This window comes from Eptesicus fuscus, chromosome 19, assembly GCF_027574615.1.
Source record: "Eptesicus fuscus isolate TK198812 chromosome 19, DD_ASM_mEF_20220401, whole genome shotgun sequence".
Taxonomy (NCBI): Eukaryota; Metazoa; Chordata; class Mammalia; order Chiroptera; family Vespertilionidae; genus Eptesicus; species Eptesicus fuscus.
Window position 1 is genome coordinate 11,991,929 of NC_072491.1, and position 12,403 is coordinate 12,004,331.

Below are 12,403 nucleotides of genomic sequence, written 5' to 3' on the forward strand. Positions count from 1 at the left end.
TTGCCTTTAAAAATTACTGACGGTATATGAAAAGATTTTTTCCTTCACAACCACTTTTCTATATCACATTATGTAGTGTTTAATCTCCTTCCTCTGTTGCTAATCTCTGGATTCTAGAGTAAAAGATATCTTTATCATAATCAAATCTAGCCACTCCTTTTTTTTTTTTTTTTAGATGAGGAAACTGAGCTACAGAGGTTTTAACTACAAATTTAAGAGCTATTTGATGGCAGAGTTTATACTGAATAAAGGTCTAGTGATTAGTGTTATCATTCAGTAAATTCCCTCATTACTTCTTAAAGTATGTAAATTGAACTTCCCTGATACAAGGTTGTATTGTTTGTAGTAATAGTACCGATAATGAGAATGTGCTAGCTAACATTTACTGAATGTTTACATGCCAGATGCTCTCTTGAGGATTACTCTGTAAGGTAGGTAGTGATTTGTACTCACTTTCAAGGAAGCTAACACTGTATTAAGTACATGTTGGGGTTCATAATGTGTATAACATCTCTGCATACTCTGCAGTGTTTTATCTAAAAAAAAAAAAGTGCTTGTTGTTTCCTCCTCTACCATGAATGAAATCATAGGGAGCAGAAAATTCATTTATTAGCTACATTTATTTACTTAAGAAACATATACATAGCATGGCATGACTTCTGTGCCTGGCAGTGTGGCATGAAAACCTTTCCTCTGTGAACACCTGTGGTACATAGTATATAACATTTAATTCTAAGTGACTTGTTGAATCTTCAAGAAAGGGGAGAAGATGTCTGAAACAAGGAGGAAACTACAAACAAGAGTGGTAAGCAGGCACTTAAACTTTGACTATTCTAATGGGCTGTAGCAACCTCAGTTACCAGTAGGCTTGGCTTTTAATCACCAAGAAGAGTGTGGGGACAAGAAGTGTGGAATTGGGATATGGTATTCGGATTCTCTAAGCTCTTATCTTTTAAGGACCCTTCTTCTCTCTCTAAAATCAATAAAAACATATTTTAAAGAAAGAAGTAATAAACTAGGTACTAGAATGTATGGATTTAAACTAAGGTATCTCTGCTCATTCTGTCCATATGAAGCCGAGTTTAGTTGTCTAATATTTATTTGCTATTGTTGATGTTAAAAAAAAAAGTAAAGAGAGAAGCAGATCTGTAGATACATGTTGGTCAGTAAATGCTTGTTGGTTCTCTTTCTGCTAGTAATTTTAGCAGTATGCACAGGGATTGCTGAGGTGCAAGTGAGGGTGGAACAGTGGGAAGTAAGACTTCGTGTTTTGTTCCTTGTGAATATTTAAAGATTAATTCTGTCACTTAGATATCACTGTGAGCTACACTTTTGAGATTACTTTTTATTTCATGCTATTTAATTATAGTTCAATGGTTATATTTTATAATTCTGTTGATAATATTAGGTTGTTTTTTTTTTTTTTACCCTGATAATTTGGCTTAATTCAATCCTAGAATGTCACTGCATTTACTTTTTCATGTTAAAAACAGTGAAATCATTATTATAAACAACGTTAACGAAACAATCACTGTCTTTTTAAAGTTTGTTGTGTTCTATTTGCCTTGCCCGAGGAGGATATTTTTTCATTGACTTTTGGGGGGAGTGGAAGGGAGGGAGGGAGTGGAGAGAGAGAGACAGACAGACAGACAGACATCTATGTGAAAGAAACACATCAGTTGGATCCATTTGTTGTCTTCTCGCACTGCCTGAAACTCTAACCACTGAACAACACTGACCAGGGCTTTATTGTATTTAAAAAAATAATTTACCTCTTCCTTCTTTATGATTGGTTCACTGTCTTATTATTTTTGTGTATCTAGTGTGTGTGCTGCTTGCTCGAGTGTCCTAAATGACCTTTTATTCCATTTTATTAAATTATTAGAGGCCCGGTGCACGGAATTCGGGGCGGGGGTCCCTCAGCCCGGCCTGCGCCTTCTCGCAGGCCGGGAACCCTCCCGGGATGTCCCACTGCTGCAGAGGCAGGAGAGGCTCCTGCCACTGCTGCTGTGCTCGCCAGCCATGAGCCTGGCTTCTGGCTGAGCAGTGCTCCCCCTGTGGAAGCACAATGACCACCAGGGGCAGCTCCTGCATTGAGCGTCTGCCCCCTGGTGGTCAGTGCTCATCATAGCAAGCGGTTGAGTGTCCTTAGCATATCATTAGCATATTATGTTTTGATTGGTTGAACGGACGACTGGATGACCAAACACATAGCATATTAAGCTTTTATTATATAGGATAATACGGCTTGTAAAAAGAGCAGTCCTCTGGGCCCTTATCATCATCGTTGTTTTTTTTTAGAGGCAGTTATTTTTTCATTTATTCTTTGATATTTGCCTCTAAATAAAATCCATATATACTTTTTGATTATTTTTACTAACTAATTTTTTGTGGCTAATCATTTATTAGTATCTCTGTTTTGTTTTTCTTGAATTTGCCACTTTTCAGAGAGAAATCCTTCTGTTTGCTTTCTGGAGTTTATGCGACTGGTACTCATAGTTCTTAGGACTAAAAGAAAAAGAGTTCTCATCCATGCATATGCTCTATATAGATTTTTAGACACTCTCCCTTTTTAGCATGGTCCCTTTGGTCTAAAATTCTTCGGGTTTAACCTCTCCAGAGTGAACCTTTCAGTCTCTTACCGGGATGAATGTGAGTTCTTACTTGCACGCCTGCATGAGGTAAGAGAAAGGCTCTGTAGTCATTTGAGTCACTCCTCATCTTTTTGGCCTCATCTGCATTCTTGTCCTCTCAACTGCCTGGTTCCTTTAATTCTCTTTCCAGGGCTTATTGCAGATCTACTTGCTTCTTACTTTAATTGTCCGTGGCCACTTTTCTTTGTTCTACTAAATTATTTTTGCTACTTGTACATCAAATACCCATCTTCCAAAATTTTGCCTTTAGCTCTTGCCTCTTCTAGAGCTGCACATTCAGCTCTTGTCTTATTTTCATTTCTTTGGTGGTTTAGGGCCCTAAATTTTTTTAAATAGTCTTTTGGGAGTGGTCAAGGAGGGAACTGACATGTGGTTTGACTCCTTAATCTTTTACGTCCACACAGGTATACAGGTGATTGTCATCAGTTCATCTTTTAACTTATAGGTAATAATTATAGGAGGATAATTTTAAAGCAGGTCACAACAAAATTGAGGGAAGATATAGAAATTTTCCATATACCTTCTGCCCCCACTCCTGCATAGCTCCCCCAAGTATCAGTAACCCTCACAGAGTGGTACATTTGTTAGAATTGATGAACCTACATTGACACATCATAATCACCCAAAATCCATTGTTTACATCACCAAGATTATTTTTTACTAGCATCTTTTCTCCATTGTTGAAGTCTATAAAGATATAACTATAATATTTTTTAAAAATCTAGGCTTGTGGCATTAAAAACAAAGTATAAAAAGGCTTTTCTTAAAGAGAAATTATACATAATTAAAAATATCTGAGAAATGTAGTGAACATAAAATGTGAACTAAGTTCTTGATAGTTTTAGTCTAAACCAAGATGCTTTTGTGTAGGTATATGAGAATATGAGATTTTTATTAGAAGAGGTTTTAGGCATCTTCTTACATATAACATGTATTAAATATTTAAAAAGACCTACCATTTTTTATTCATGGTAGAGTCCTAATCTTTAGTAAACTGTTAAAGCTGCAGTTGTATAAAATAATTTGAAAACAAATTTATATTAGCCTATTTATATTGTTTTGCTTTTGCATTTTCCAGAAACTAATTCATTTTTTTGTTTCGGTTCGGAACACCATCAGGAACCCTTGAGAGTATCTTTCAGGAGCTCTCCTCTACTGAGCACTATCTTGGTTGTTTATATTTTTTGAAAAATTAGCACAAAACAAGAGTCTAACTGTGCTGACTTGAGAGCTAGGGGAGGGTATTATTCCATTTTGTATCCTTCTCATCGTCTAACATAATGATTGGAGTAAATTACCCACTGATTATAACTTCCTGCAACCGCAGATGATGTTCAATATGTAGGATAGCTCAGCTTCCTTTCTTATAAGGACAGATGTGATCCAGGCCTTGTCACTTTCCTTATTTCTCTAAGTCTTGGTTTTTCCCATGTGTAAATGGAACAGTAATAATTACTATTCCATTTTTCGGGGAAGGGAGTGATGAATAAATAAACTAGGCATAGTGAATGCACTTAGTAAGTACTCAGCGCATGTTAGGTGCCATAATAACTATTACTACTGCTACTACTGTTACTGCTATGTTTATATAAATATTGTTGACATCACTTAATTTTCTGAGATACTGCTGCTTAAGTTTTTTGTTAATAAGGTTTTAAAAATGTGATAAAATATGATAAAATCAGAAAAATGCATCAATACACAACATTTTAGAAACCTGTTCTCAGGATAATAAATATCACTTCAAATGGAAACAACACAGGTGGTGAATATTGGAAAATAACAACCAATCAATACATGTTTATATAATAGCCAAATAGAAATTAGTAAATTAATAGTTGCTGCTGAAGTAGGGGTTAGTATGTGAGAAGGTATTTCTTAACCTGTTGTCCTTTAACCATTTTCAAATCAAATAGTGTATTAATTAAACTGCAGATTCCTGGGCCACATCTTAGGAAGATTCTTGGAGGATCATGGGGCTTATTGAACACACTAAAGTTTGAGAAAAAATATTTCAAAATTATATATATATATATGTGTGTGTGTGTGTGTGTGTGTGTGTGTGTGTGTGTGTGTATATATATATATATATATATATATATATATATATATATATATAAACCTTAGTGACAACCAGAACGATCTGTCGCTATGATGCATGCTGACCACCAAGGGGCAGACGCTCAACACAGGAGCTGCCCCCTGGTGGTCAGTGCCTCCCATAGTTGGAGTGTCGCTCAGCTGAGACCCATCCTGCCTGTCCCCAGCCTGGCGGCAGCCACTCCCTCCCTCAGTAGTCCTACAGGTCCCATCTCCAGAGAATAGGTCAGGCACCAACGGACCAGTGCTGCCAGCCTCCTGGAAGTTGGCCTTGGGCAGCGCAGCCACTTCCCCTCCCTAGATGCTCCTCAAGGAAAAAACAGTATAAAAGCAACCACCAGCTGGCTCTTGACAACTGGCTCGAATGTCAGCAGGATGGATCCGGATCCCTGACTGGCGAGGGCATCCCACTGCCCGCCTGGAGTGCCGACAGCATCCCGTTCCTCACCCCCCCCCCCTCGGGAACCCACCCATGCACGAATTTGTGCCCTGGGCCTCTAGTGTTTAATATATTTATCACAGAAATTTTATTGTTTTCTTAATTATTCATAGTAGTTCTGATTAAATGGGTTTCAAATATGAAGGATAGTATACATTTGATCAAAATGTGAAATAGGGAAAATAAGAGAAATTATGTTGGTAGATGTTTGCGAATATCGGCAAAATGATTGGTAAAGTCTTCTGTGATAGGATCAAGTTGTATTGAAACACTTTCACTAACTATAGGACTTTGAGTAAAAATTACTTAAACCCTCTTATTCTTTTGAACAGCAATCTGAAAATGAGGATAATAAACATTTTTATAATGGGCCTGTTATGAGGATAAAATGAGAGAACGCACATGACAAATAAGTCCTCAGTAAATGTTAGGTGATTAGAGTTCTTCATCAGTAGCATTATCGTTGTAGTGGTCTGCAATATTGTCAGAATAATGTTCTTGAAGTGTCTCTGCCTGATTAATTTCACCCACCCTTCAGGGCCAAAATGAGTTTCTCCCATTTGAATTGTTTTCTCTATCATTTACTTCATGGTAATTATTCCCTTCTGTGCTTTTATGCCCTTTAGCAAGTAGCACATAGTAGAGATGTTAATGTTCACTTTTTTGGTTAATTGATATAGAATACTTTTTCCTTTATGTACATTTCGTATGTTAATTTTGTTTATAAGCTATTGCATTTTAACTTCGGAGCTGTTTCGAGTTATTTTGTTTCTCTTGCCTCACCCTACCTGACCAAGATAATTTGAAGAGGTCTATTTACTCTGGAAGTTTCCTGTTTAAATTAAATGTCTCTGCCTAAATGAAACCAAATTCATAAGTTAAATTTGTTTCAAAACTGAAAATCTTACCTATTATTATACGTATTATAAAGCCAAATATGATTTTTAACATCTTCTGTTTTTTAAACAAATATTTGCTTAAACTATTTACTTTATTTCTTGAGCTTGACTAATCAAGAACTGACTATGTGAATATAGTTATGAGAGTTTAGACCATTTATTTAAAATTGCATCCTTTAACCTCCTAAACACTAAACTATGAAACCTACTGCAAATACTGTATGAACATCTGAGGTAGATAATTAAAGTATAATTAAGTTTAAATGCCTTAGTGAAGGAGTATAAAAATTATTTAAATTCAATCGGCTAGTACATTTGCAGTTTTCTTTTATTAGGTGTGAAATCTAAGAATCCCCTGCCAACTCTTGAGGGCTCAATCCAGAATGTTGAATTGAAGTACTGCAGCACATCATTGGTCAAATGTGCCTCTGGGACCGTGGGATCAATAAAAATTTGTGCCAAAGCCCCAGGTATGTGCAGCTGGACCGTGTAAAACTTTATTGCCTGTATAGGAGAATTGGCCTTACGTTTTACAAGGAGCGTTACTGAAACAAGAATTTACTCATTGTTCCTATGAATCAGAGGTTTTAAATTTTTTTATTTTACTTAAATTTTTTTATTAATTGTGCCAGGATGATACTTGTTAACTTAAATTAAGTTTTATTTAAGGAAAAAGTTTTAAGAATGGTTATAAGGGAGAAAAATTAAAGGAAAGTTTATTCTTATACTTTTGGGAAAAATAGGTACAGATATATATGACATTAAAATTAAATTAAAATGTTGTTAGCATAATAAAATTAAGTAGAAAATCCAGTTGTTTTTCAATTTAAGGCTGTAATTGACTTCTCTTTCCTACCAGTACTTTACTTCATAATATTTCCCTTAAATTATTTGTCATTTAATTTTTTTCAGTACAAGCTAAATTTGTAGGTAAGTTTAAAGATAAGGTACAGATTCCATTGAATATTTGAAGCATTGTATGTTCAAGTTGTTTTCTTTTATAACCTTTTCTAAACATGTTTTACACTGATTAGCTAAATATGAAAATGTATTTTTTAAAGAATTAAACATGCTTTTAATTTTATAATTTTTAATGTAACTACATGCACACCTAAAATTACCAAATATAGTTGAAATGTTATAATGTTAGTATATTTTAAGATAAGCATCCTCAAGCTACTCCTATATTTTATTTTATAAGATTTTTTTTCATTAATGTTTCTATTCAGGTGAGAGTGGAAAAGAGAAATTGATTCCGTTGCTTCAAGGTCCTTCTGACACTAAAGACCTTCATAGCAGCAAGTGGCTCAATGAGAGTAGGAAGCCAGAGTCTCTCTTAGCTCCAGATTTGATAGCCTTCACAGTGCAAGTTCCCCAGTACATGGACTACTGCCACAACTCTGGTGAGTACAAGCTTATCTTTATTCTTTTAGTTTGCCTTTTTTTTTTTAGTAAGGCTTTTAAATTAGACTTAAACAAAAAACATTTTGTGTCCATTGTACTCTCTGCAGTTGTGCTCTTTAAAAATACAAATGAAGTATTTTTGTATCATCTTTGATAAATAATGTGTATAAGCAATAATGATTTTATTTTATATGAGAGAGAATTCAGTTGTATGTATAGCAATCTTAGAATTCATACTACTAAATCCAACTGAGTTTTAAAATATACCAAGTAATAGGTAGAAAAGAGTAAAAGTAATATAAAACACTGGAAAGAGAAACCACTTTTCATGGGTTAGTAGTACTTTGTTACCCACAGTTGGCCATATTAAAATTAGGTGTGTGGGATTTCTGTAGGTTTGCAAGAAGGAAAAGATGATGGTGGAACCAAGAAAAAACTCACAGGTCGAGATCTTATTTCTTGAGTTATATTCTTCTCTAGAAGCACTTTGCCTGTAATCTGCTTCATTTTATTCAACACCATAATAGCAGAGCCACAACTTTTGTGTAGAGAGGAGATATAAGAAAGGTCAACAAAAACTGCAGAAACAAAGATGTGGTTAGTTGAGACCAATATCAGCAGTATGTGGTTAACAAAGCCAAGGTGGTACCTCAATGAGGCTAGAAATAAGATAGCTGTATACAGATTTCTTAAAAGGAGAGGGGATCTGAACATTTTCTTTAGAGTTAATTGGCCAAGTGAGGAAGTGGTTTAGAGTAGTTGCCTAAGAGTAAAGTTTTGTTAACATTAACAGGTATTACAACTTACAGGAAATACGTTAAAAATTACTGTACTAAGTTCAAAGTAGAAACCATGAAAAGATTTGTAATTAACTGACTAGACAGAGACTAAATGGATATTCAGATATTCAAAGTGTTGCACAAGTGCATATACACAGGGATACAGAAAACATTTGCAAGATGAATTTTGTTACAGTAGCATTTAGAGCTGAATGGCATCCACATTAGAAACTGGATATAGTATTTGAAAGGTAAGTCTGAGGACCCACTGTCCACAGGCTGCTAAAGACACACTCCTCAAAAAGAACTTACCTGCCTGATGAGAATGGGTATAGAATCCTAAGGAAAAAATGTGAGGATGAGGCCAAGCCCAAGCCCAAACTAAGAATGTGGTTATGGTTAAGGTTTTATCAATTTTTTAAGACAGGGTTTGGAAAACATTTTAATAAAGGGCCAAATGACTATTAGGCTTTGTGGACCATAACCTGTCTCAGCAATTCAGTTTTGATGTTACATTAAAAAATAGCCATAGACAGCATGTTAATAAATGGGTGTGACTGTGTTCTAATAAAACTTTAATTCCCCAAAACTGGAGGGGACCCTGGCCAGGTGGCTCAGTTGGTTGGAGCATCGTCCCATGGACCAAAAGATTGCAGGTTGGATCCACGGTCAGGGCCAGTATGTAAGGCAACCGATTTCTCTCTCTCTCTCTCTCTCTCTCTCTCTCTCTCTCTCTCTCTCTCTCTCTCTCAAATCAATAAAAACATATCCTCAGGTGAGGATTAAAAAATATATATATTAAAAAAAACTGGAAGGGGGACCAAATTTAGCCTTTGTGGGTTAGCTACCCCCTGTTTTAAAGAGAAGAGATTGGTGGTTAAATAAACATCACAGTTTGTTAATGTCTATTTAATAGTGTTCCTTAAATATGCTATCTGGTAAACTTCTTTATGTAATTATTCATATAGTAATTTTTGATAGGTTTTGTTTTCAAATCATCAAATCATTGAAATGTTATTGAAATGACCAGAGCATATGGTTAGAATTTTGATATCTAAGAAGGGAGTAAGCTTGTTTATATCTACCACATACTCTTAAGTTGGAGAGGGACTCTGTTTATTGTTTTGCCATATACAATTAGAATGAATCAATGTGTCAAACTTATTTAAATAATAACCTGATATTTCTCATAACAATATTCATATTCTTTATAATTTAAATGCATTTCTGGAATCACCAAAATGTTGCGTTTCTAATCTAATATATAGGCCTAAAAGTAAACTATTATAAAAAATTCTACCTGTGATATTTTTAGGGTAAAGTTTTATATTTTTTTCTTGCTTTTGAGGAATTTACCTAGTCTTCAACATTAATGTTTAGTAATATGTTTATGGATTTATGTGTAAAATTTTAATGTGATCATGTATTTGGTGCTTTGAAAATATTCCTGTGGGTATGTTTTAATCCTAAAATTAATATGTTTTTATTTAAACTACATTCACCTACTTTATTTAGGGCATTTTTTAAATTTAAATTTTCCATTCACCTTGGTACTGCCACCCACATTCATGGCTTAGGTATTTATGATATGGTTTTGAGAAGCTCATAAACATTAATTTTTAAAGCCAGTTTAAAAATACTATTGAATAATCTTATGTTCCTGTAACAAGATTTAAATTGGAGGGGTGTGTGTGTGTGTGTGTGTATGTGTGTGTATATATATCTGATATTATAGACAAATCATAAATAAATTTTAAATGAAGAAATAATTTATTAACAATTTGTCAAGCTTTTACTGAAATATCACTCTTTTAGCAAGTACTTTCCTGGCTTGTATTATACATTTTTTTTTCTATTTTTCTTACACACATGTACATGCACACACGCATAGATAGAAATGTCTTATTTCCCTGCGCTTCTTTAGTTTTTCTGAGTACTTATTGAGAGAGGGAGGGAGGGAGGGAAGGAGGAAAGGAGGGAGAGAGAGAGAGAGAGAAACATTGATGGGTTGCCTTCTCATATAAGCCCTGACCAAGTATTGGACCTGCAACCTAGGTATGTGCCCTGACCGAGAATCAAACCTGCAACCTTTCAGTATATGATGCTGCTATGAACTGGCCAGGGCTGCTTTTTTTTTTTTTCTTGTGCTATTGGAATTTATGCTTCATTTGGTTTTTGTCTTTTTTGGTCACTGCTGTATTCCTAGGATCTAGAACCATCCACATACAGCATGCTATCAACAAATATTTAATGAATGGATGAGCAAGCAAGTGATGATTACATATCCTTTTTTTTTTTTTTTTTTTTTTTTGAGGCTGGCACACCTAAGGGAAATGACGTAGGGATCTTCCCTAATGTTTTTAAAAAAAGATTCTGGGTAGTTAAACTCTTCTAGGTGAAATACAATTAAAGGGAAATACAGGTAATCTCTGCTGATTCTTTCACAGAAAGACAGACGTCCAGGTGAGGTTGTTAATGAACTTTCCCCTTAGATTTATAGAATTTCCATGAGAGGTATTTGAATGTAGAATAGTAAGTGTATTTTACAGGAGCTTGAAGATCATTCTAACTGGCTTCTTCCTATCAAGTCATGATGTGTGCAAGACCGTTGTCTTTGTTCATATGCTTCCAAATTGAGGTTATTGTCAAACTGGGAGCCAGCTCGTGGACAGTGTATAGAAGTCAGGATGTGAGTTTTGAGAGTAGAAGTCAGTTAGGATGTGAGTTTTGAGAGTAGCTTCGTTAGGATAAAGAGGCAGAGTTTTTTACTCTGACTTCAGAATGTAAGGGAATGGATAGCTTTATAAATGTGAGTTAGGTTTTTATATGACGGGAAAAATATTCATGGTATCAGTGAAACTCAGTATAAAAATAGTACTTTTATAATTTAAAAATTACTGTCATATAAATTCTTATATCTGTTTACAAAAAAAGACTGTATTGAGCACAGCAAATGTAATTTGTGTCTTACAGAGGAGTAAATAGAGGCCTAGAAATTATCCAAGTACCGAGCCTGTCAGACTCTGATCTTGAACCTGGGGCTTCTAACCGTATACCATTTCCCCACTGCCTTAGGCTATTTATATTTATCATATAACCTTTGGTCCACATTGCTGAACATGGCATCCCCCAGCTTTAAAAGTCCTTAACTTTAAGGAGCTCCTTCTTAACTTCATATTAAGCATCGTCTGAAGAGCCATGTTTTCATGGTTTCACAGCACTGCTTTCTCTTCGGCATCCCAGCAACTCCTTCACACTTTTCTCTCTTCCACCCTTGATTGCATTCTCTACTCCACTGACTGATTGCAGTGAAGTGGCTGAAGCCTGTGTGGGGTCTATAGAGTGCCAGCCCACATTCTGTATTCATGTTACTATGGACAGGAACCATTTAATACACTTCTCTTTCTTACATTTGTCTAGCTATTCGGGGTCACATAGAGAAGCTAGATGCTTCTTTAGCTCCTTCAGAGGTAGAAGAACTTGGTGACTATAATTGAAGTATGTAAAATATTTTAAGGGAGTTCTAAACATTTTTCTTATTTTATTTTTTAAATATAGACTTTGGCTCTTCTTCATATACTGTATTTGCCTATGATTTATAACAGGTTCTGCTTGTTAAAAAGTTCTGAGTTTGTTAATGCTGGTATCCTATATAATAAAAGCCTAATATGCAAATCAACCAAACTGTGGAACGACTGGTCGCTATGACGCACACTGACTACCAGGAGGCAGACGGTCAACACAGGAGCTGTCCCCTGGTGGTCAGTGCGCTCCCACGGGGGAGAGTGCTGCTCAGCCAGAAGCCGGGCTCACAGCTGGTGGGCGCAGCGGCGGTGGCGGGAGCCTCTTCCGCCTCTGCAGCAGCTCAAAGGAGCAGTGAGCCGAGAGGTAAGGAGCAGCAAGCAGGCAGGTGGTAAGGAGCGAGGGGTACTGGACTGCAAGAGGGCTCAGGCCGGGCTGAGGGACCCCCCTCCCCCTGCAATACACGAATTTCGTGCACCAGGCCTCTAGTTAATGTATAAATAAATTTTGGGATGTCTGCTATTTAGGGATATAAAATGATTACAAAGTCCTGTAAACTTAGAAAAAGGAAGTTAGAAGTCATCTATTTTAATTTCCAAGTCAGTG

At 35.7% G+C, this 12,403-nt stretch overlaps 1 protein-coding gene across 1 annotated transcript in view; it reads left to right on the forward strand.

The window, feature by feature from the left end:
• The window catches only part of VPS13B (vacuolar protein sorting 13 homolog B), a 593,664-nt gene that overhangs the window by 141,912 nt on the left and 439,349 nt on the right, over nt 1–12,403 (forward strand). Inside the window, exons 18-19 of the mRNA XM_008148507.3 lie at nt 6,428–6,562; nt 7,322–7,495. Coding sequence (XP_008146729.2) covers nt 6,428–6,562; nt 7,322–7,495 — 309 coding nt within the window. The remainder of the gene's footprint in view (nt 1–6,427; nt 6,563–7,321; nt 7,496–12,403) is intronic.